Below are 26,197 nucleotides of genomic sequence, written 5' to 3'. Positions count from 1 at the left end.
CTTCATGTTTGCTTCAAAGAAGAGAATGGCTTCACAACTTTACATTGGGTCAAAGGAACGAAACATCAAACAAAGTTCAGGAAACTGAACTACTGGAAAAGAGCAGCTTTCTTTGGTAGAATTTACTGCTGCTAAGCACATCTGCCATGAGACTCAAGAACAAATTCACATCACCACTTTGTGATGCATCTGGAAACTCAGATAAGTGTTGCAAACAGGGCTATCAAGATGTCAGCCCTTTCCAGTGGGAGTACCAAGGATGCTCATTGGTCTTTTCTTCTGTGAAATTGACAGTTGACTTTTCCTTAGGCTTATGTAGAGTCCTATATGTATTATATGTATTAATCTCCTAGGGCTGCCATAACAAAGTACCACAGACTAAGTGGCCTAAACAACAGATTTTTTTGTTTGTTTGTTTGAGACAAGGTCTGGCTCTGTTGCCTAGGCTAGAGTGTAGCAGCATGATCTTGGTTCAATCTAACCTCTGTGTCCTGAGCTCAAACCATCCTCTCATCTCAGCCTCCCACATAGCTGGGACTACAGGCATGTGCCACCATGCTTGGCTAATTTTGGTGTATTTTTTGTAGAGACAGGATTTCGGCATGTCACCCAGGCTGGTCTCAAACTCCTGTGTTCAAACCATCCTCATATCTCATACTCCCAAAGTGTTGGGATTATAGAAATTTATTTTCTCACAATTCTGTGCCTGGAAGTCGTAAGACCAAGGTATCGGTAGGGTTGGTTTCTTCTGAGGCTGCTCCGTGGCTGGCAGATGACCAGTTTTCTTCCTGTATCTTGATGTGGTCTCCCCTATGTGGTGCCTGTGTCCTGATGTCCTCTTCTTATAAAGAGAGTCATACTGGATTAGGGCCCACTGTAATGACTTCATTTTATCTTAAATATCTCTGTATGATATAGTCACACTTTTGAGGTACTAGGGCCAGGAATTTAACATGTATTGTGTGGGATACAATTCAGCCCATAATACTGTGTAAATACAACTTAGAAGTTTCCTCCCAACCCTGCCTAAGATAACCAGTTTGACACTGTAAGCCCATCCTATATAACATTTCTAGAGCCATTACATGCATTGCTACATGCTATAGGAACTGGATTTTGGATCCAACACTTCATTTATAGCCTACTTCCCACAGATATACTAAGGAGAAGAGAGTTGTTTATGCTTAATAAGTCTCTCAATCAGCCTTTTCACCTGCTTACCTACAGAATGCCTTGGTGGTTCACCAAGAGGTTAGTTTATCCCACTGTTCTCATTGTCTTACATGCCAATTCAAAAATCAGTACTACATTAGTTCATAAAAGGAAAAACTGCAAAGAAATGATATGAAAAAGATCATTTAATCCCAATAATCAGCTGTGCGGATTGAACAATAATGTCTGTTGATATGCAAAGTTAAAAGTGATTGAAGATATCTAGTGTTGAGAGTGGAGAATTGGGAATTTGCATGCGAGAATTGTGGAAAGACCATTCTGGAGGGCATTCTTGCAGTCAGTGTCAGTTTAAATGTCATACTCTTTAACTATTAGTTTAGCCCAAGGAAATAATTAGTCATGTGGCTGTGTGTACAGTGCTACAGTGTTGATATTAGCAAAAGCAAAGCCCACATATCTAACCAAATATCAAATAGTATATGATACATACACACAGTGGAATACTATGCAGTCATGGAAAGTATCCCAATTATATTGTAAATTGAAAAGTTAGGTTACAGAATAGAATGTGTAATCGTTTTGCTATTTGGCCTCTATTTAATTTTGCTACATTAGTGTGTGTGTGTGTGTGTATTTCTAAATATCTAGAAAAAGTTTGATAGGATATATCCCAAGCTGCTAAGAATGCTTATCTAGAGGATATAGGACTTTTATTCCTTACTGCATTTATTTCTATATAATTTGAATCATTTATATTAAGTATACATTACTCTAAACATCAGACTCTAAAAATTAGAATGAAAAATTTCTATTTAGAAATAAAATGTGTTACTGGAACTATTTTAAAATTTCTTTTATGATAGTTGTGTTTTTAGGGGCTGGCCTATTTGCTCAGGGGCTAGGAGCTGGCTTGTTTGCTTTGGGGAGGGCTAGTCTTTCAAATATTTCTGTCTTGTCTGTATGAAGGAGCCATGAGCTAGTGCTTAATGTCTCATTAGAATAATGCTAGTTCTTTATTCTTTCCAGGAAGTAGGTATAGTATAACAGAAAGCCATAGTGTTCAGAGTTTGACAGACTAGGGTTAAACACCAGCTCTAACCCTTCCCTGCTCTGTGATATTGGACAAATCATTTAACCTCAGTGACCTTTAGTTTCCTCAACTGTAGAATGAAAATAATGATAATAATAACAATACTGAGCTGCAGGTTTGTTCTGAAGTTTAAGTGAGACCAGGTACATAAAATGCCTGCAATATGATAAGGAGTAACTTTTATGAGTATGACAATACAATGTACTTTTAAGAATTTCTTATATTTTAGAGCTAAGACTTGGTGAATGGGAAGAAAATTTTTTTAAGTTGTAAAAAAAGCTACATCTAACTAGAAAAAGTTTTCATTTTATGCTCTTCGCTAGTTTTTATAAAGGCGGCTTCTTTTATTATTTTGGTTCTCACTGACTAAATGGCGGGCTCACCCGACATGCTTTGCGAAATGCTATGTCTATGGCATTTTGCTGCAGAATTGGAATCAGGAAGAAAAACTTTCCTGAGAAGCGGTGGGAGGGGGGGTAGGGTGGGAGAAGGGAGCTGCTGCCAGGTTTACTTGGTATGAGTTGCCTCCCTTCTCCTCCTCCCCAGGACTGGTTTGTTTGTACAAATTGGTTGCTGCAAGCAACACATTATTAGTTTGAGCCAGAACGTATCCCAGGAGACTTACTGCTTTCTCTTTTGCCAAGTTATTGTTGTTTTCCCACAGAGGATGCTGGGATTGGGGGGCATTTTCCACTTTGGCATATTTCAATCCAGTTCCCCCACTTGCCCTCAGCATCTGCTATTTGCCACGCACTGTGTCATTTCGCCACATTTAGAAAGCTACCAGTTGTGAGCTGTTAACCTTTATTTTCAACTTATGTGTTTTCTCCTTAAACCCTCAGTACTGGTGTCTAAGGAAAGAAGATGATATTCCTGGAGGAAGCATGCCCTACCCTCCCTGGGATGTAGGCCCCACAAATAACAGGATGGCTCTCCTGCCTCACTGACATCAGGCTTTGCCACTCGACTTGTGTTGGGGCCAGTGAAACACAAGTGGAAGTGACATTTTCAGTGCAGATATCTCTGTGCTTCTACCACCACTCTTTTTCCTCTGTCAAAACCACCCATTACTGCCTCACAGGTTGCTCCTCAGACCCCAGCTCGGACTCTTCTTGTGCTCTCTGGCTTCACTTGTCCCCATGCGCCACCTTCTAGACCATGGTTTCTGTACTCAGGACACCAGGATCCTCTACAGCCCCTGGCTCACTTCTAGTTTTCTTCCAGGATCTGTGCATCTAAGCGTGGACCATGCTGCTGTTGTGTACCCCTAGACTTATGGGGTCCGGGAATAGAGGTCACATGTGTGGACCAGGAGGGCCCCACACAGCACACAGGGCCTTCACAGTGCAGGCAGGAGCAGCATGGGGAGCAGGGAAAGAGAACGGAGCAGGTTCCAGGCCAGGAGCTACCTCGCCCTGTATTGTGACATTTCTGTGTGGAGCTCCAAGGAGTCTGAGAAGTCAAAAGTCCATCATGGGCTGGGCGCAGTGGCTTACTCCTGTAATCCCAGCAGTTTCGGAGGTTGAGGCAGGAGATCACCTGAGATCAGGAGTTCAAGCCCAGCCTGGCTAATGTGGCGAAACCCCATCTCTACTAAAAATACAAAAATTAGCTGGGTGTGGTTATGGGTGCCCCTAATCCCAGCTACTCAGGAGGCTAAGGCAGGAAATCACTTGAACCTGGGAGGTGGAGGTTGCAGTGAGCTGAGGACGCCCCATTACACTTTAGCCTGGGCAACAAGAGTGAAACTTCGTCTCAAAAAAATATATATATATCATGGCTTTCTGGGTTATTATGAACATAAATTGATCAAGGAGTATAAGACATATATTAACAGTCTAATGTGGTTTCTACTTTTTTTTTTTTTGAGAGAAAAAGAAAGAAAAAAAAAGAATGAAAGAGAATAAAAGAGGAAGAGAAAGAGGGAAAGAGAAGAGGAGTCTTGCTTTATTGCCCAGGCTAGAATGCAGTCTAAAAATGGGTATTGAAAACCTCTTTTATGCCAATAATTGTGCTTAACAATGGAGACAGGAAGGAATAAGGGAGGAAAATAACAAACAAGCAGCCAACCAATATTTCATTTAAACCTGTGAAATGCTATGCAATTACTGAGGAGTGATTTACTTCCAATTATGTAGTCACTTTTAGAGTAGGTGTGATGTGGTACTGATAAGAATGTATGTTTTGTGGATTTGGGGTGGAGAGCTCTATAAATTGTTTATTGAGTTTACTTGTTCCAGGTCTGAATTCAAGTCCTGGATATCCTTGTTAGTTTTCTGTCTCGTTGATCTGTCTAATATTGACAATGTGATGTTAAAGTCTCCCACTATTGTTGTGTGGGAGTCTAAGTCTCTTTGTAAGTCATTAAAAACTTGCCTTATATATCTGGGTGCTCCTGTATTGGGTGCGTATATGTTTAGGATAGTTAGTTCTTCTTGTTGCATTGATCCTTTTACCAATGGTTTATACTTTTAAATGCTTAAACATGGATTATGTAGGCCAGTATCTGAACTCCTAGACCAGTGCCTGTGAATGCCAGGGATAAGTCAGATGCTGTAGATAAGATCTGTTCTTTCACCCTGAGCCCTGGAATGAAGATGTGGAGCAGAGCTGCCAGCTGACCTTTGATGGATGTAAATGGGAAAAATAAATCTTTGTAATTGTAAGACACCACGATTCCAAGATTATCTGTTATGGTGGCATAATTTAGATTAGGGTTATGGATTCCAAAAGGAAAAGGTGACATTCATTGAAAGGTTTCTTACTTCACCTGTTTAAAATGTGGTATTGGCAGAACTTTTGTTATAGTATGTGGAGTAGCACTATCTGGAAGAGTCTAGAAGGAATCCCAGGAGTTAATTGGAGCTCGTGGGTGAGTGGGTATATGCCCCATACATGCCCACTTGCTCTCATTGTGCCCTCTCAATTGCTAGTATTCAAATGCACTTTGAGGCCCTTTTTCCAGCAGCGATGATTTAGGTTAGCAATACATTAGTTGCTTTGCTTCCCTTGTGACCTCCCAGAAATAGGATTCAGGGCCAGGCTTTTGGGGGGAAAAATGTATAAAATAAGGAAATATAAAGCAAGAAGCATAGCTGATCATATTTTTATTTTGCAAAATGTATTCCTTATCTATGAATTTACAATTAAACATGTCCACCCATCGCAGCTTTCAAGAATGCAGTTTGATGAGTTTTGACAGATGTACCCACCTGTGAAGTCATCACCATAATCAAGATAATGAACGTATCCACTGGCCCCTATAGTTCCTTGTGTGCATTTACAATCACTTCCCTTCTGTCCCCCACCCCTCCCCTAAGCACCCACACCCACTACTCTGCTTTCTGTCACCACAAATTAGTTTGTATTTTTAAGAATTTTGTAGAAATGGAATCATACAGCAGGTTCTCTAACTTGCCTGGCTTCTTTTACTCAGCTTATTTTGAGAGTCATCTATATTGTTATGGGTACCAATAATCAATTATTTTCTATTGATGAGTAGTATTCCATCATATTGTTATAGCATAATGCTTTGTTTTATGTTATTTTTTAAAAAATCAAGGCCGGGCACAGTGGCTCACGCCTATAATCCCAGCACTTTTGGAGGCAGAGGTGAGTGGATCATGAGGTCAAGAGATCGAGACCATCCTGGTCAACACGGTGAAACCCCGTCTCTACTAAAAATACAAAAATTAGCTGGGCTTGGTGGCGCGTGCCTGTAGTCCCAGCTACTCAGGAGGCTGAGGCAGGAGAATTGCTTGAACCCAGGAGGCAGAGGTTGCGGTGAGCCGAGATCGCACCACTGCACTCCAGCCTGGGTAACAAGAGCAAAACTCCGTCTCAAAAAAAAAAAAAAAAAATCAAATGCAACTCTTTAGTGTTTGAGAGGCAAGAAAGTCACTCCTTCTTGATACTTTTACCTTACAGTCTGAAAAAGCTAAAAATTTAACCCAGCCTTCTTTGGCTGGTACATGACCCTACTCACAAGAAAAGGAAGATTATGCTGTTCTTGGCGCTGAACTTCAAATTGGGTAGGCTATTAATCAAGTGGGCTGGCTGCCTGATAGAGACCTCGCAGTGTACCTCAGGGCCTTGGGAATATGAAAGAAACAAGATGGCTCTTCCCCACAGTGATGGTTGGAAGTCTGCACTGTCTTTGCTGGTTGCCTGCTCCTGAGCTGCCGTCCACCTTGTGTGCCAGGTTAATCCCAGAGCAGCACAGCTCTGCCTGTGTGCCTCCTGCATTTACAAACCTTCAATGATTTCCCCTGCTTAAACCCTGACTTCTTTAGCCTGACATCCATAACTCACTTTGGGGTTTAACCTTTCCTAGCCTCAGTTTGCCATCTATTACACTGGGGATGTTTTAGGTTAGCTGTGTTTATTAAATGAAATAAGACGAAGAACCTGGATAGGTGCCTCTTAGATAATACATTTTCAAAAATTAAGGTTTCCTTTCCTCCTGCCCTTTCCTTTCCTCCTGCCCTTTCTGGCTTCTCTCCAGTTTTTCTGCCTGATTGGCCACCACTTCCCTCTATCGAATGTCATCGTCGTCCAAACCAAAGTCTTCTTTGTTCCCTGCCGATACTCTGCTTTCCTCCTTTGGGCCTTGGTTTACAGTGTTCCTTTGCTGTGGAACCAAATGCTGCATTTCTGTCCAGGTTCAGCTCAAATACCGGCACCTCCAGGATGCTTTCTTTGATTCCTTATTATGCCTCCCATTAAGGATTGAAAAGACCAAAGTGTTTCTCCCCCTCTTATTCTCAATACAGAATGTTTTACCTTTGGTCACCAAAATATCTGAGGATTGCTTCCCACTAACAACCAGTTCTCCAGCAGACACCAGTAGAATGTTCTAAAATTTAACTCAATTCTGACACTGTCTACCTGGATGTAGTGTCAGACCCTATAGGCTAAGGACTCAGTCCACAGACTGTCCCCACTTAAGATACCAGTTGCTTGTAGTAGGTTGTCACTATACTTCTGATCGACCAGCTATAAGTCTAGAATTCTTATGACTCCCTCCGTAAGTTTAATTTGCTAGAACAGCTCACAGAACTCAGAGAAACACTGTACTTATTTTTACCGGTTTCTTATTTAAAGGATAACAGCAGAGACACACAGAGCAAGACATGTGGAAAGGGGAACAGAGCTTCCACAAGCTCTCTGACATCCACATGTGTCCACCTACCTGGAAGCTCCCTCAACCCTGTCCTTTTGGTTTTCTACGGAGGCTTTATTACCTAGGTATGATTGATTACATCATTGGCCATTGATTGGTGATCAACACAACCTTCAGCTCCTCTCCCTTTCCTAGGTTGGGAAGGACACAGAAAGTTCCAATCCTCTAATCACATGGTTGGTTCCCCTGGCAACCAGCCCCTTTCCTGACATTGTTCAGAAGCCCACCAAGAGTTGCCTCATTAGGACATAAGGTGTTCCTTTCACCCAAGAAATTCCAGAGCTACCACTCTGTAGCTGTCCGTCCCTCTTAGGATGTCTATGTTAAGAACCAAAGTCAACAACCAAGTATTAGAACAGAAGATTCTCCTATCACCTCTGTCTACAGGGGATTTAGGAGTTCTGTCTTAGGAATCTGGGGCAGAAACCAAATGTATATTTCTTTTTCTTTTTATCTTCTTTTTTTTAATCTTGTTTTCTTTTTTTATTTATGGTGGGGTATCCCCATGTTGCCCAGCTTGTTCTTGAACTCCTGGGCTCAAGTGATCCTGTCACCCTCAGCCTCCCTAGTAGCTGGGATTGCAGGCATGTGCTACTGTACCTAACTTATATTACATATTATATCATAAGGTGGCACCCCCATACATACAGCGACACCCCAAGGTAGGACTGACTTCTTTGCTGTCTCAGCAGCTGCAGTATGTCAGTCACCACTTCCTGCATTCTCATGTTCACACTTGCTGTTGTCTTAGGCTTTTTCTCTTGCTACTCCCTCCGTCTGGAAGGTCGTTCTTCAAGACCTTCATACAGCTTGCTTCCTCACTCCATTCATGTCTCTGTTCAATTGTCACCTCCTCATACAGGACTTCCGCAACCCTCATCTAAACAGGGTCTCCTGTGCCTTCTTTATTCCCTACCTCTTTACTCTCCTTTGTCTTCCTCCATTGCATTTAACCCCACCTGAAATCATTTGCCTGTTTTGGATTGTCCTTTGTGCCCACATGAACTTCATGTACATAGGGACTTTCTGTTGTCATTGGTGTATCACCAGTGCCTGACACATAGTAGATACTCAATAATTATTTGCTGAACAGGTGAATTTATTACCACATCATACTGTAATCTGTGTCAGATGTGCCCGGAGGGTAAGAGCAATTTCAAAGTCTGATTCATCATTAGATCACCTCCAGCGGGTTACCCATCATAGTATACAGTAAATATTTGACTGAAAGACAAAGGTCAGTAGTGAAGAGTGAATTCCCCAGGGTCCATGTGACCTGACTTCTGTTTTAATCAGAGGTTGTTGAGCACCTACCATTTGTCAGGCACTGCCAGACACTTTCGTATACATTGTCTTCTCTAAAGCTCACAGAGATTTTCTCACCCTCAAATGTAATATTACAGTTAGAACCTTGGGACTAAGACTAAGAACCTGGGAAAAGTTCTGCAACTTTGCCAACAGCTACCCCTCTCCTGTCACTGCTGTAGCTCTTACCCTCTTATCTACCCAGGGTCGTTCTTATCCCTGCTCCTACTGATCACTCATCTGAGGTTAAAGCCTGTCTTTCCAGCATCTTAGACTTTCATTCATTCACCCACTAATTCATTCATTCACTCCATCCTGAGCTATCTTGTATCCTTCAAATCCTTGTCGACGATGAGGAAATAGTCCTACCTTTTCTACCTGTACATTGTGCTCCCTAGAATTCCTTAAAGTAGCCTGACTTCCCTTCTTCTCCTTGTGGCCCTAATTCCCTCAGCCTTGGAAGGACCAGCACTGTCTCCTTTCCCCATGCTTACTTTCATGCCGTTGAACTGCCATCACTCCACATTTTTCCACAAACTGGCAGGGTCCACTTCTACCACCTTCCACACAGGTCATGTACTTTGCATTGTCAACTTTGGCCCTTCACTTCAGTATTGTCCAAAGCCATCTTTCCCTTAGTAATAGTTCTAGTACTCCTGAGGTATGGTATAGTGGAATAAGCACTGGAGTAGGAATCAGAAGAGCTCACTAGGAGGCCTCACTCTCCCACTTAGCAGCCATAAGACCTTGGGAACTCATTTAACCCCTCCAAGCCTTAGTTTCTTCCTGGAATGTGGTAATAAGGATACCCACCCTACCTAACCACTTCTAAGAGTTTATTGAGGAATGAAATGAGGTATGCAGTGGCAAGTTAACTTATAAATTATGACTGTTACATAGATGGCAGGTATAATTGAAATTACCCATTGTCAGCTATTCATGACGTGCCAAACTTTGGATATCATTTTCACTTGAAATGTCTTTCTTTGTAATCTCCTGGCATCACTTGCCTTCTGACTCAGCCTCAACCTCAAGATCAGTTTTTTCTTTAGTCCTTGTACAAATAGACTTAAAATTCTGATTCCATAACTGTCCGCCATATGCCTTTGGTCATTTCTCAGTCCTGAGTAGCCCCTACCAGACATTCATAACCTTTGTGCTGCTGAGCTCTACAAAACCCAAAAAGTCTTGAATTGTTCTTCTTGCCTTTTCAGATACCTCCTCTTAATATTGTGTGTACACCTGTCTCTCTCTCTCTCTTTCTCCCATTCCTAAATTCTCTCTCCCCTAAATATGCTCCATTAATTCTTACTCTTAACAAAATATTTTTTTTGGTCATGCTTTCACTCATTTTGATATTTTTGAATGACTTTCTTCAGTTAGGTTTCAAGTCCAAGTGTAGATTTTGGCAGGATTGACTACCTTGTAAATCTAAGAATATTATTTATGAAAAGTACGGAATCTATAGTGATACTCTGAAATCTGGGTCTTCTTCCAACTTATGTATTTGTCTCTCTCTTCAACTCTTTCCTCTGTCTCCCTTGTAGGCGCATGACTCTTCCTGCGGCAGGGTATCTGACAGTGCAGCTATGTCCCCAGAACCAAAAGAAAAAAACTCTTGAGAGGTGAGCCCTGTGTATTCTCACCCAGCAGCTTCCTTTCCTCTTGAATGCATCTCTTCAGACCATCCCCGCATATTTCATTAGATGGAAATGACAGAAAGTGTTTGGGGTGGGGAAGGATATACTTGGTCACTTTTAAGAGGGTCATGATTGAGATACATCGAGACGACTTCTCCACCTTTTCTTCTTCTAGTTCTTTCTCATCTTTTTTTCTTTTCTTCCCATTACCACAGAGTTAGTTCTCAAATAGTGTCTTTAAGACTGTCACTAGTCAGTCTTTAAATAAAGAATGGGTCACTGTTTTTATTGCTAACTCTTGTATTTAAAATTGGCAGACCAGGTGTGGTGATTCACACCTATAATTCCAGCAGTGTGGGAGGCTGAGGGAAGTGGATCGCTTGAGCCCAGGAGTTTGAGACCAGCCTGGGCAACATGGCAAAACCCTGTCTATACCCCCAAAAAATACAAAAAAAAAAAGAAAGCCAGGCGTGGTGGTGTGCACCTGTAGTCTCAGCTACTTGGGAGGCTGAGCTGGGAGGATTGCTTGAGCCTGGGAGATGCAGGTTGCAGTGAGCTGCAATCATACCATTGCATTCCAGCCTAGATGACAGAATGAGACTTAATCTCTAAATCAATCAATCAATCAATCAATCAATAAAATTGGTAGCAAGTCATTGGTCCAAAGAGCAGCAGCTCCCTGTTATGGCACACCAGACTACGACAGGACATTTCTCTTTCCCAGTCTTCCTTCTGCCCCATTTCTGCCTTAGTCTTGCCAGTAGTTTTCTGCTCAGCTTCACTTGGAGAAGTAACAACAGCCAATGTGCTTCATCCCCTACCAAAGGACATGCCCCACTTTCTTTCTAGGTGCCCAGAAAGGGCATTTTGGAGACAGTTGGCTAAGAGGAACTAGAAGTAGAAAGAGACAAAGATATGAAGAACTTGCTTGAGGCCTAGAATTCTAGTTCTTTGCCCTCAGGATAATAATAGGGGATTGCTGTCACTGTTTAAGAGGTTCTAGAAGATTGGTCAGACTTTTCTCTTAATGATTCAAGGCTGGATGATGAACGGAATACATTACCCACTTCCTCTGTGTTGTAAACTCCATCGTATGTGATGGAACTTGAATTGCATCCTAATACTTAAGAGAATGAAGCGAAGGGAAAAAGTAGTTGAGGAAGACAAAATGAGCAGTCTTTAACAAATCTAATTTTCACTTCTTTATAGAAGCTTCTTGCACTCAGCATTTCTGACAGAGAGGATTTGGCCAATTATCCATACCCTGGAGGTGGCACAGTGACTTAGAGAAGGCTGATTTAATGGAATCTTACCTGGCCTTTCAGCATCAGAATCACTTCTGGTCTTACTGCTATTCTTGAACCTCACCTCCATTCTCATTGGGTTTGCTTAAGAGTAGTGCAAGCAGGCCGGGCGCAGTGGCTCACGCCTGTAATCCCAGCACTTTTGGAGGCTGAGGCGGGTGGATCACAAGGTCAGGAGTTTGAGACCAGCCTAGCCAATATGGTGAAACCCCATCTCTACTAAAAATACAAAAATTAGCTGGGTGTGGTGGCAGGTGCCTGTAGTCCCAGCTACTTGGGAGGCTGAGGCAGGAGAATTGCTTGAACCCAGCAGGCATAGGTTGCAGTGAGACGAGATCATGCCATTGCACTTCCAGCCTGGACAACAGAGTGAGACTCTGTCTCAAAAAAAAAAGGAGTAGTACAAGCTGCAGGTGCTGTGCAGCATCTGCCTCAGGGTTGAGTCTCTTGGCCTTCGAGCAGAAATCTTGGTAAACACATGTATTTAACCACCTGCCTCTAAGAAGAAATGGAGGCGGTTTCAGAACAGGTGTACAAATCTAAGTGTTTTCGTAGAAATCTGAATGTCACCTGTCATGACAAGCTGATTGCCCTTCTGCTTCTTAAATGGCATGCTAACTTCCTGACAAAATGAAGAATATAACGATAGAACCTGTCCAAAACTAGAAAATCATGTTGATAGCAAGTAGCTTATTATAATGGAATATGAACTCAGCATCCTCAGAGATGTGATGGGATAACTTGCCAATATCCCAAGTGAAACTCCAGTTTTTGCTACCATAGTGGCTGCCTCTCTTCTTGAAGGACTTGCTTCCTAGAGAAGAAGCTCATTCCATGTTCATGCAGTGTTACAGTTAACATCTGCCCACTAGTCCTGTGGCAACAAACTGCCTGGTTGTAATACTGGCTTCCCTACTTACTAGCTATTTGACTTAGTGCAAAACACTTAACTTTTCTGAGCTTTGTTTTCTTCATCAACAAAATTAGAGCCATAACAGTAACAATTTCATAGGGTTGTTGTGGAGATTGAATGAAAAAAAAAAGGTATTTAAAGCTCTTAGAATAGCCTCCCTGGCTGTCTGAGGATAGACTGCCGTCATGAACAACATGGTAACTGTCTCAACTAGAAAGTTCATGACCAACCGACTACTTCAGAGGAAACAAACGGTCATTGATGTCCTTCACCCCGGGAAGGCAATAGTACCAAAATGTACACCACCACACTGGATGTCTTCTTTGTATTTGGATTCAGAGCTCATTTTGGTGGTGGCAAGACATCTGGCTTTGGCATGATTTATGATTCCCTGGATTATGCAAAGAAAAATGAACCCAAACATAGACTTGCAAGACATGGTCTGTATGAGAAGAAAAGGACCTCAAGAAAGCAGCGAGAGGAACGCAAGAACAGAATGAAGAAAGTCAGGGGACTGCAGAAGTCAGTGTTGGTTTCAGCCAAAAGAAATGAAGTGTCCAGCAGTGAGCCGGAGATCGGATCACAGCAGAAGGGGTCAAGGTGTTGCAATGATATTATCTGTGGCCATTGTGGATTTTTCATAAGAAGATTAATAAACTAAAAACTTTCTTGTGAAAAAAGCTCTGAGAATAATGACTGATTAAATAAATATGCTTAACGGATGGATGTCAGCTCTTCAAATAATTTATGGTTGTTATTATTATAGTTATTATGACAGTGTCCTGGATCCATAAAGAACAAATCTGATCTTTTTTTTCATATGACAACTTCTTCCCTGTCTGAAAAGTGCTAAACATCCTCAGTCTCAGAAAGTCTGCTTGTCAACTTAGTTCTACAAAAATGGCAAAAAGTTGCAGAAGATGACAGTAAGTTCAAGGCCCTGAGGTAGTTTAGTATATTCAAGCCTATGTGGGGAGCGGAATGATAAGTATTTTTAATGTTTGAGTAGTGATGCCCTCTTCCCAGGAATGTCTGTCCCCCAAAGAGAGGTTTTTAAAGAGTAGAAGTAAAATAAGTCTGGAAAAAAAAATGGTTGGGTTTTTCTTTGCTGGTTCAAATGTAATGCTTGCTTTGTGATGCATATAAAATTTTACTTTTTTGTGTGTCATTTATGTGATAAAATCTTAGACATTTTAAAATATGAATGCGACTTTTTTTCAGAATCATCCCAAACATACAAAGCAAGCTGGATAGCCTCATTAGCTAATAGATGGTACTGGGTGAATATTCTCATAACTTTCAGAGGCCAAGGAAGATCCTGCCCGAAAAGTGCCCATGTGTGGCAACGAGCGGCTCAGGAAGGGCCACAGGCTCTGCAGACCTTCCCATCGCTCCCCAGCCTTGGAGGAGGAACTTCTTCAGGAATGTGGTTTCTGCAGGCCCAGGGGCTAGGAGATAAATCCAGTTGCCTACTCTAAGGGGGTTATAACCCCAGAAATATGTTTATGACCCATTTTATTGCCGACTTCTGGCTTTAAAGGAGGATCCACTGTTTTGTTTGAGAATAAAAATCAGTTTCTCTTGGACAGTCATGCAGTCTTGTGTTCCTGGGAAGATGACAGATCAAATCTTCGTTAAACTGTTGAGGAATGAGGGAGAGCAGGGCTTCCTCTGGCCCACCCACAGTGGCTGGCAGCAGTTAGGCTAGGATGTGTGGACTCCTCAGAGCCTTTTGTTGGGTTTCTATGGCTCTAACCTCAATTAGCCCATCTGCATGGAGAGGAGGGACAATGCAGCTTTTAACCCAAGTTCAATGGCTTCAAGGTGGGTCTCTTTTTTTTTTTTTGCCTCCCCTTCTATCGACGGCTGGATTTGGGCCTAGAGGCCATCTTTGTGAAGTAATTTGAGGGTTGCCAGTGAAAGTTCATTGTTTATATTGGTGGGCAGTGTATGAGGCTATGGGAGGAAAATGTCTAGGGTCTAAGAACTTTGCCTGATATTAGTTCCATGGCTTTGTCCCCTCTTTCCCAGTAGTATTGAGCTGTGGTCATGCAGAATTCTATGCTGGAGTCACTGACACGCCAGATCCAGTCCTGGCTCTGTCTTTTCTAGACAGTTTTCCAGCCAGTAAAATGGGGTTGGTACAACCCTGTAGAACCTCTGAGTAGAAGCATTAAAAGAGCAAATTGAGGCCGGGCGCGGTGGCTCAAGCCTGTAATCCCAGCACTTTGGGAGGCCGAGGTGGGTGGATCACAAGGTCAGGAGTTCAAGACCAGCCTGGCCAAGATGGTGCGTAATTCTCCTATGCACATTTCCAAAGACAGGTGGAACTAAAGTCTCTTTCTTGCTTCCAGCAAGTACCCAAAGTATCTGTGGCAGTCATAAAGAGATAATACATTCTAGCAGTCACTGAGAAAGGCTGATTTTTTATCTCAGGAAGAGAAAAGTTTAAATTGCTTTAGCCTTGAGGTATGTCGACATGCCGCTGCCCGTGCACACACAAGCCTGCACACAGAGACACACCGGTTTCTCAGGTGCTTTTGACCCATAGCTGGATCGCTGAGTGTCACCTGCGTATTTTGCCCTGTGGCCTTGGTGGTGCCATTTCAGATGAACCAATAGGAAATGATTTAACAGACCCCAAATGTGAGCACAACTCTTAGTCATAGTTTCTTTTGCTTCCTTCTTCGCACTAACTTAATCACTAAGCAGCTTGTTATAGCTTGTTCTCCAGAAAGGTAGAGAGAAGTCAATGGCATAGTCCTGCTTGTAAGGCCAGCGAATTTTTGGGCATGCAGGACTTTTGAGTAGGTGCTGACAGATGGTGTGAAAGGAGGTAATTTTTGCCCTGAAGGAGCTAAGCTAGGAAAATAAAACGAGCACACCTGCATTAATTAGCCACCAATTAAGTGCTAAATCATATGCTACTGACATGTGCAGTGGGGGTGAGGGGAAATTTGAGGGTGGACACTGGCTCCTTGGTGCTTTGGCAAGATTCAGCTGTGCCCAGCTGAACAATTGAGCAATGTTGTAAAAATTACATTTTTAATCAATATGTGTGACAGCTTTTCCCACTTCTTTTTAAAAATGTTAGAATTTTAATTTTAAGGCATTTTATTATAAAACATTACTATAACATAAATGAAATTTTAAGAAAAAATAAAAGACACCGTCTCTAAATCCCACGGTCCTAACGGTTATTTAACAAAGACCATCACTCGGTCTCTACAGTGTCCAGCTCAGTGCCTGGCACATTTGTGAGTGGCCACCATGACTATTCACCTTTGCAAGTGTCCAGATATGGCTTTGACAAGGGTGCCAAAGCAGCACCTCTCCCATGCCAGGTTCTCCACTGCATTATTGCATTGAATTCTTCTCACAGTGCCAAGAGGAGGTGGAGGTATGCTGAGGCTTGGCATGGTTGAGCAACCAGGGGAGGGCTAAGTAGCATCCCACGTCAGAGTGTGTAGATGTTTTTATTAGGTCGGAGAGCCTCCCTGAGATACAACAGCATAGAGAGGTGGATGCCTAGGATAAAGTGCTCCTCCCCCAGCCCTGGATGGTGTTAATATTCCCCCTGTCCTTCCTGTGGAGGAAGACGGAAGCTGCCTTACCCTACAAAGAGCATTTTCATTCCCAACATGTTAGTGCCAACAAGTCCTGTGGCTTCTGCCCACCTGCTTTTCAGGTAAAGCAGGCTTACCTGTTGGTACTTGTGCAGCTTTGAAGAGTCGGCTGTGGGCCCAGCTGGTCTAAGACAAAGCTGACTCAGGTTCTCCTGTCTAGGATTTCCCTCGCCCACTTCTCTTGCTTTCCCACTAAACAGTTTCAGCTACATGTAGGCTGGTTGATCCATACTTTTGATCTGAGTTCACTGGATGTTTTCGTTTCCTATGGCTGCTGTAACACATTACCACAAACTGGGTGGCTGAAAACAACAGAAATGTATTCTCACAGGCTCGGAGGCTAGAAATCCAAAGTCAACATGTCAGCGGGGTTTCTGCTAGTTGTTAGCAGTCCTTGGCTCTCCTTGGCTTGTGGCAGCATAATTCCAGTCTCTGTCTCCATCTTCCCATGACGTTTCCCCCTGTATCTTTGTGTCTCTTCTTATAATGACACCAGTGACTGGATTTAGGGTTCACCCTAATCCAGTGAAGACCTTGTCTTCATTGGATTACATCTGTAAACACCCTATTTCCAAATAAAGTCACATTCATAGTTTCTGAGGATTAGGACTTGTACATCTTAGTCTATTTTTGTATTGCCCTAGAGGGATACCTGAGAATGTAGTTAATAAAGAAAAAGATATTTGGCTCGTGGTTCTTTAGGCTGTACAAGAAGCATGGCACTGGCCTCTGCGTCTGTTGAGGGCCTCAGGCTGCATCTACTTATGCTGAGAGGCACAAGGCGAGCTGGCATGTGCAGAAGTCAAATGGCCAGAGAGGCAGTGAGAGACTAAGAGAGGAGATACTGGGCTCCTTTTGACATTCTATTATTTCACTTGGGAACTAATAGAATGAAAACTCATTTGCCCCCTTGCCTTCCCAGGGAGGGCACTGATCTATTCATGAGGCATCCACCCCATTACCCATACATAGCCCATTAGGCACCCCTCTTCAACATTGGGGATCCAATTTCATTATGAGATCTGGAGAGGACAAACATCCAAACTGTAGCAGACATCAGCCTATCTTTCGAGGGACACAGTTTAACTCAGTACATGGAGTGAGCCCTCAAAGTGCCTCAGGCCAAGTTAAGGTGATAGCAATGCTGGTACTTCTTCCTTTTGGAGAAACTGATGTCTGCTTACATCTCTGTAAATACAGTTGAATTGATTCTGCTCCTCAACCCTGGGTTACTAATAGTACTTATTTTCAAAATAGCTGACTGGGATAATTGAACCTGGAAGCAAATCATGCCCTTTTCCATTCCTACAACCAATTAAATGTAGGTCCATGAATAGAGATTTTGTTTTGTTCACTTCTACATTCCCAGCATCTATTAAAGCCACCATCAGCTTGAGACAAAGTAAAGCCAATCATTGCTTAGTTATTCACTTGATATTGATTGAGCAGCTGCCGTTTGCCAGGCACTGTGCTTGGTATGGGGGAGACAATGAGGAAACTAGTGGTGACTACAACTTGTTGAGTATCTACTGTTTGTCAGACACTGAAACATACTCTTTGCATGCTTTATCATGAATTCGCATAAAAGCTATAAGGTAACCTTTATTTTCTCCATTTATAGATGAAAAAAAACTGAGGGTAGGAAGATGAAAAGCCTTGATCAAAGTTATAGAGCTCACAAGTGGCAAAATTAGGTTTGAACTTGAATGGTGTGCTGTGGACCAGTCCTTCACCACTCTTTGACTGAGGTTTCTGAATAATGTTTTCCAGTTGTTGTTGTTTTACAGAAATCTGAGTAGTTTTTTATTAAACCAAATAATCTTCTCAGTAAAATAGATTTTAATGAAATATGTAGGTGAAAAAAATATACATTGTCTAGCATAACATGTCATGGCCAAAAACAGAAGTGGGGAATGTATGCTTTCATTTTAGATAAATATAAACCTTGAATACTAATAGCATCCCAGTTAATAAATGAGGAAGAAATGGAAGAAAATCATTTTCAATCCCTAGGGAATAATGCCATACCATTGATTCTCAATGGCTGCTAAGGGCACAAATACCAGAACTTATCAAATGCCATTTGCCTCTTGATGGAAGTACGTAAGACTGCCTTTCAAGTAGCTAGTCTGTCCGAAAATGAAATCTAAATGTGATCAAGCTTCTAAATCTAACTATAAATTCCAAAGGGAGAGGAACATGTTAAATCATACCACGATCAAAATGTAGATTGTGGGATATTTTCTGGCAAAAAACCAGGTTCTTCACCAAATCAATTGCAAGGAAAAAAATAAAGATGGAAAAAGAATGTTTGGATGAAATGACAGCACCTATCAGCCAATTGCAATATCGACTTGAACAAAGTATAAAAAAAAACCTTGGCGATATTAAGAGGAATTTAATACTGTCTGGATATTGGATAATGTTAAATAATTATAATTCATATTTTATTTTATTTTAAGACGGAGTCTTGCTCTGTTGCCCAGGCTGGAGTGCAGTGGTTCGATCTCAGCTAACTGCAACCTCCACCTCTGCGGTTCAAGCAATTCTCGGCCTCAGCCTCCTGAGTAGCTGGGATTACAGGCAGATGGGGCTTCGCCATGTTGGCAGGGCTGGTCTTGAACCCCTGACCTCAGGTGATCCACCAGCCTCAGCCTCCCAAACTGCTGGAATAACAGGCGTGCCCAGCTGTCGCATTTTAGGTGTAATATTTTGATTGTGTTTAAAAACAGAATCCTTATATTTTAGAGATACATGCAGAAATGTTTATGGATAAAATGATATGATATTGGGAATCTGCTTCAAAATAATCCAGAGTGGATAGTGATATTGATGAAACAAGTATTTAATGAATTGATAATTGTTGAAGCTAGTGAGCCTGAAGTGAGGCGTTTGCTACTCCTTTCTCTCCATTGTTATGTATGTTTGAAATTTTCCGTAACGATTTTAAAAATAGTTTTGTAAATATGCTAAGAGGAAGTAGTTCAGAAGGTCTGCTAAGGCAAGAGGAATGAGGGAAAAGGTTAGCGTCCAGGGGAGAATAAGCCAATCCCATTTTCTCCTGCAATTTAGTAGCATGATGGACCGGCTCTGGGAGCAGCAGCTGAGTCAATCATGTGCTGGGGAATCCAGAAGAACAGAAACAACTTGGTTCTTCTCTTAAAGCAATTATCACGCCCACTGCCACCACATTCAGAGAGCCAGAAGCAGTGAGGTTACAGCCTGACATTTGTGTGGTACTCTGCAGTTTACAGAATGTCTTACATCTTTCAGCTAATCTTCAGTCACAGCCTTATGAGGGAGAGGATATCATCCTCACTCAAGAGACCAGGAATCTGGAACTCTGACCTTTGACTTGACCAGAGCATATGTGGCAGAAGTGGGGTTCAGACTCTGTCTTCAACGCCATTGTGCATTGCTGTTTTTTCCCTATTACTGGCTGTAGAGTGGCTGAAGCAAGCACTTGCTTCTCTTACATGTGTGTGTATTTCAGAGCAGGACAGTGATATCTATTCACGCTGTAGACTTCTGTTTGGATGGACATCATTTTTTTTTTTTTTAATTTAAGATGGGGTTTCACCATGATGGCCAGGATGGTTTTGAACTCCTGACCTCAAAAATAAGAAAACAACCTGGGCTCAGTGGCTCACGCCTGTAATCCAAGCACTTTGGGAGGCCGAGGCAGGTGGATCACCTGAAGTCAGGAGTTCAAGACCAGCCTGGCCAACATGGTGAAACCCCGTCTCTACTAAAAATATGAAAAAATTAGCCAGGTGTGGTGGTGGGTGCCTGTAATCCCAGCTACTCTGGAAGCTAAGGCAGGAAAATTGCTAGAACCCAGGAGATGGAGGTTGCAGTGAGCCAAGATCATACCATTACGCTCCAGCCTGGGCAGCAAGAGTGAAACTCCCTCTCAAGAAAAGGGAAGGGAAGGGATGGAAAGGGAAGAGATGGGAGGGAAGGGGAGAGGAGGGGAGGGGAGGGGAGGGGAGGAGAGACCTGTTAGTGGTGAGTCCATTGGACAGGAAGTTACACTAAATTAGAGGGCAGGATAGGAGAAAATAGCTAAATAACAGGCCCCTACCATACTCTAGGCAGTGTGCTGAAAGTTATAGTCAAATATTGAGATGAGAGTCAGAGCTGGAAGGGGGAAGAAATTAGTTTCTCTGTCACTTTTTTTTTTTTAACCTTGAGAGTAAAATGCATAGTACCTATTCAATTGTAATCATGTTTAAAGAGAGTTTAAAGAATAAAGAAGAATTGGCAAGAGGGGATTAGGTCAAACTTTGCACCCCAAATCAAGCTAAGGTCCCAAGTAATGTCTCAAACTATGAAGACACTTCTGCAACTGTGTTAGAAGGGATAAAACCCATGGACTGATGTTGAAAGCCTCTGGCTTATATAGATAAATATATTGAGAAAATAGGAAAGTACTGGCCAGGCACGGTGGCTCACGCCTGTAATCCTAGCACTTTGGGAGACCGAGGCAGGCAGATCGCAAGGTCAGGAGATCGTGAGCATTCTCCCTAACGTGGTGAAACCCTGTCTCTACTAAAAATACAGTTAGCTGGGCGTTGTGGTGCAAGTCTGTAGTCCCAGCTACTTAGGAGGCTGAGGCAGGAGAATAGCTTGAATCCAGGAGGCAGAGGTTACAGTGAGCTGAGATCACACTACTGTATTCCAGCCTGGGCAACAGAGCAAGACTTCATATTAAAAAAAAGAAAAGAAAAGAAAATCAGAATGTATTGATTCACATTATCCCTAGACAGCTTTTCTAAGAAATGAGTCAGTCAAATCATTCCTCAAATGACCTTTTAATTCTAAGGAGGCAGGCAGGGGAAGCTATGTCTCGTAAAATGCGTCATGCTTGTTCTAACTTGTATATTAATATTGTGTCAAATTTGTGACACAATACGTTTCTATATATATTATAGAGTATGTTGCAGTTTCCTTGTGTAATACAGGTTTCAAATGTGGGCACATTTTAAAATTGTTTCATTACTGAGACAGTGTAAAAAGGTGTGTACTTTTGGAGAAGTTGCACACAATCTTCTGGATATTACTTCCATCATCAGTAAAAAGGAGGGGCGGTATGAACCAATCTCACAAAATCTGAGTCATGGAACATCGTTTTACTGTTTTACCTGATTATGAGATTTATTGTTGTATCTCTTTTTTTTCACAAGATTTTATTGATTATGTCGTGAATTCATAAGAAGCCAACATGAGGTCTTGGAACAGAACTCACAATTACATTATTCCTAAGGGAAAATAGGATCCACTTTATAGTACGGCATTTAGGAACACAGTGTGGCAAAAATTAAGGTGGCCAATATCATGTTTGCTTCATTAATAAAACTTCAAGTATTTATTTTGCCCTTCTTGTACACACTCTGAAATGGCTCTCTCAATCTGTAAAATGAGAATAATAATAGGAACTGATTGCTGGGGTCATTTGGGGTAAGGCTTTATTCAGTTAATACATAGAAAGCATTAACAAAAGTGCCTAGCTCAGAGTAAGTGCTGGGTAAGTGTTGGCTGGGGCTGTTGGCATTGTTATCATTGCCATTATTGTTACTGACCCTCATAGCCACCTATGAGATTGGTCGTAGGGTCCTTCCCATTCTATACATGGATGTCAAGTGTGGAAGTTATAGAGCTAGAGCTGAAACGGAAAGTCCAGTTTCTGACACTGAGTCATGAAGCATACTGTGGCCCATGCTGCAGACCCTTCTATAAAGTGGTAATTCAGTATTTTAAATCTAACTTTTACTTGTCTTGACACTAACTTGCCTAGACAATTCTATATGCTGATATGGAAAATCTCAACTGTATCATTAAGTTTTTTTTTTTTTAAGTGCCAAATAACACATCATGGGTATCCTTTAATCCCAGTTATGTTGTTTTTAAGAAGTTAGTCATATGCTTTTTATAGCTAAACATTTCTGAACCAGATACATAAGAAATTGCTAACAGTTGTTACCTCTGGGGAATGGGACTGATGGTTAAAAATAATAGAGAACTTTTTACTTTTTGTTTTATGCCTTTATATACTGTTTGAGATTTTTTAATAAGTTCAAAAAAAAAAAAAAAAAAAACGAAGAAAGAGCAACAACACATCTCTATAATACTGTTCCCAAACTCAGAAGATCCCTTCCCTCTTTGGGGGCTGTAGGTCCTGAACTTAAAGAGTCATGGCGTATATTAGCATACGAAAGGCTGTGAGAAGCTACAGTAAAGAACCTATACAGTACATTTTCCACTTTTATTGCACTTATTAAAAAACCCACAGAATTATATTTCATGGTATATCAGTTTTGGAAAAGTTATAAAAATTTAAGAGAAGATACCTAGCCTTAGGTCAGCTGCAAGTGGAAGAAAGGCGAGCGTTGGAGGGGTGACAGGCATGCCTGGCTGTGTGGGGGAAGGATACCAGGTCTTGGGTTCAGGCAAACCTGGGTCCAAATCCTGGGTGTCCCGTTTACTAGCTGGCCCAGCATGAGCGAAGTTCCCCAACCTCTGGGTCTCAGTGTGCTCACGTGTGAAAGGGGAATATTCTCCCTCGTAAGTACATTTTCAGGATTAATTGAGGCAAGTACCTGTTCTCTCATCCTCCGTTCCACCTCTCTAGGCTGTATGACTGCCATGCCTTTGTTTATGAACACCCATGCTTCATCCCAAACTGACAAATTATCCATTTGTGAAAGCCTTCATGTCAGGATTAATCAGAGGCCAGGTGGTCAAATAACAAGTTCTTCCATTTACAACGTGAATCCATTTCTAAAATCTTGATTTATAGATACCTACTTCAAGAATGTGCCTCTTGGACAAGGCTGAGTCCATAGGCGCTAGGAGACTGTTGAGAATCCTGTTTCTCCAAAATTCATTCTAAAAGTTAAACTCTAGAAACTCATTGTTTAAATCACATCCAAGTTTACTTGCCCCAGGCTCTTCCAGATCCCTGCCCCAGAGTAACCCTTCACTCTCATTTCCTATGCCAGTGTTAACACTCTAACAGTGGAAACAAATTTCAGGGTGAAATGCAAAAGGATGTGTGCTAAAGCATTGCCTTTTCGAAGTAACCTTTGCATTAAGCCCTTAGAATCTAATTACTCAAGTGTTATTTGCCTCCCTAAGTACTCATGCCCATGCAGACTGAGCTTAAAGTTCAGGAAGTAATAACAAAAGGAAATCTGAAGGGAGATCTCAGGCTCAGCCTCTGAAGACTCTCCTGTCTGCGCCTGGCCTCTCCCTCCTCCTGGGTGTGTCTGCCCGCCGGAGAAGGCCAGTGAGTAACCTGCACATTTTTTTTTTTTCATCTTGGCCCTTCCCACCCAGACGAGAGGACCGAGTGGCAGACAGGCAGGCAGACGGCAGTGAGTCCTGTTCAAGCATGCTCGGAGCATACCTCCACCCACACTCACCGCCTGGACCCCTCGCCACCCTCTCCCCAGCCCAGGAGGAGCCAGAACCCCTGCGAGGGTCCGGAGGGGGCCTCCGCTCCCAATGGTAAGGGCTGCCAGCAGCAGGACCACTTCATTCATTTTATTTGCTTTGGTGTTGGCTTTTCTTTCTGATTGTGTTTAGATGGCAGAGTTTCTGAGACAATTGAAGGTGTTTTGTTTGCTTAGTTCTCGGTGGTCCCAAGACAAAGAAATGTCTTTTCGCAGCAGGGTTTATTAGAAGTTGTAACCTGATAGCATGGCCTTGGAAGAAAACTTAACTAATTACCTCTAGTTAGTACAACTTACACTTTTGGCACTGTAGAAAAACAAAACAAAACAAAAAAACTACATTGCTTACCAGATAGGTTTTGAGGAAGAAAAAGTGTGAAGGATTGTGGGCATTTTAATAGATAGGCACCTCTGATTAATTGAAATGTGGCTGAAGTGTCACCATAGCTTTGTAATAGACCAAGATGATGTGTTGTCTCACAACAAAACACAGGAGCTTTATTTAAAGGAGTTCAGTGTTGAAGGAAAGATGCAAGGTGGGGTTTCAGGAAAAGAGCTACAAGGTAAGTCTTACAATTAAATATTTGCGAACATGAACGTATTGAATTAAATCTGTGGTGCTGTGGGAAAAAAAAAAGTCTGATGTTCAGTGTGGAATTTGTGTCTCATTTAAGAGAGAAAACTGAGATCTTTGTATAGTGTGTTGAGAATTCTTTGAGAGAATGGTCTGGAGGCAAATGGTGGAGGCTGGGAAGCAGGTTTTGTGCAGGGAGCTGGTGCCAAGGCCCTTTCCCTCAGTTGCTGTGGGTGAGAGAGTAATTCAGAGTAATCAAGCACTGCATTGTTAACAGGCTTCTGTGTCTCAAATATTTATTCTAAACACAAGCTGTTGGTTCACCGACATGTGAAAGAATAAAGTTACTGCCTCTGGTTCCTGTCCTAGCCCAAACTTTAATACCCGGGAAGATATTAATAAAAATGTAGGAAAGACAAGGCTACATGTAAACTGAATTTGAGGAATTACATTGTGTTTATATCAGAGTGCGAGGATGCTGAGCCAAAGGGTTTTATAGGAGAGCAGTGTGGGAAACTGCAGTAGAAACTGCGCAAACCAGAGGCACTGCCGTGACACCTGTGAAGGTTCGGCCTGTGCCAAGTGACTCTGAATATGCAGCACAGGTTTGCTTTCGGCAACTCTGTGCAGGCAACTGAAGGATGCCCCGTACGGAGCAGCCTGTGCTTAACATGTCTAGGTTTCTAGAACTGCAGTGAATCGCCCTAAAACACGGTGTACCAAGATGGCACATCTGAACTTTCTGGCATATAGGAAGCCTATGAAGTTAGCTGTGAGTGAGGCGATGAGTGGGGAGGGTCACAGGTAGGGTGCAAATACCTTTCTTAGAGTGAATGCCCCTCTTCTAAGTTTCAGGAAAGTGCAGTATGTCTTTTGCTGGAGATAAATCACCAATACTTCATCGTTGCCATGCCCAGTGTTCCTGTGGTGATAATACCAGTAGTTTGCTTTTTTGTGGTTCTAGTTTCCCCTTGGCTGATTAATCGAAAGCATAGATTGCCTGCAGCCCCATCAGCCAGCTCATTAAAGGACAATCCCAGAACACCACTTATTTGGAGGCCAAATGAGCAAGAAGTGGAGGTGGGAACCATGATGATGATTTTGCCTAATGATTGCTGGTTCACATTTGTGACTTTTCAGTTATGATTAAAAGACTAATGGAAGTCACTCAAAGTTGCCCGTGCACTTAACGACATTGATAGCCGTCCTGACTCTCACAGGTATTTGTACATTGGATGCTACACGTTACAGTACAGAAACATCACCACCCCAAACGTGCTTCTCTCCCAGAATCAGTGCTCAGGAATAGAATACAGTTTACAAGACTGTTGGTAACATTTCCTCCATGTAGTGCTAGGCCCCTATTAACTTCAGTAGAGATGGCATCAAGGTCAAGAGGTGGAAGAAGAGACCTAGGGCCAGCAAACATGACAGGTTTTTTTAGGGGAAACTTATGTAGAGGGATGGTCCATTGGCAGCAGGCTGAACAGGAAAGCCACAACCACTTATAAAAAGCAAAAGCATGCAGTTTATATAGGATTTTCACTTACCACTTTCCCCCAAACCTCCATCTGGCCACCTTCATTTAACCCAAACCAAAGGGCCTTGATCCCCGGTATGGCCGGGTTCCGTGGGATGGGATGGGGGCTTCAGATGTTCCTCATGGTTAAGAAATGGATCTCAGGGATGGCTGCTCCCAGAATCCTTAGCTTAGAACTCTGAACACATTCAAGTGCATCTGCCATACGCTCCCATTCATGGCCTCTTTGGTGTGTTTTTAGAACTTCCTGGGGTTTCTTTCTGAAGCAAAGTGAATGCAACATCTGCTTGAATTTGGCTTTTCTAAGGCAACTTCATGGTGAATTTAGCATTTCTTTTTATTTCATTGTGTTTTTCATCTACTCCTGTTGCTTAGTCCTTTAATCAGTGACTGTAC

General features: G+C 42.3%; 1 protein-coding gene across 8 annotated transcripts in view; it reads left to right on the top strand.

Moving 5' to 3' along the window:
* The window catches only part of STON2 (stonin 2), a 174,537-nt gene that overhangs the window by 88,480 nt on the left and 59,860 nt on the right, over positions 1-26,197 (top strand). For 5 of the 8 annotated variants that reach the window (XR_001818360.2, XM_037730452.1, XM_017505940.2 and 2 more), the window contains one exon: positions 23,572-23,742. The exons of the other annotated variants lie outside the window; for them this stretch is intronic. Coding sequence is in view for 4 of the 5 variants with exons in the window: in XM_037730452.1 (XP_037586380.1) it covers positions 23,572-23,742 (171 nt within the window). In the remaining variant the exon portion in view is untranslated. The remainder of the gene's footprint in view (positions 1-23,571; positions 23,743-26,197) is intronic. 8 annotated transcript variants of the gene reach the window in all.

This window comes from Cebus imitator, unplaced genomic scaffold, assembly GCF_001604975.1.
Source record: "Cebus imitator isolate Cc_AM_T3 unplaced genomic scaffold, Cebus_imitator-1.0 Scaffold345, whole genome shotgun sequence".
Classification (NCBI taxonomy): domain Eukaryota; kingdom Metazoa; phylum Chordata; class Mammalia; order Primates; family Cebidae; genus Cebus; species Cebus imitator.
The sequence above is the reverse complement of the archived record's forward strand: the minus strand, read 5'-3'. Positions and strand labels throughout refer to the sequence as shown.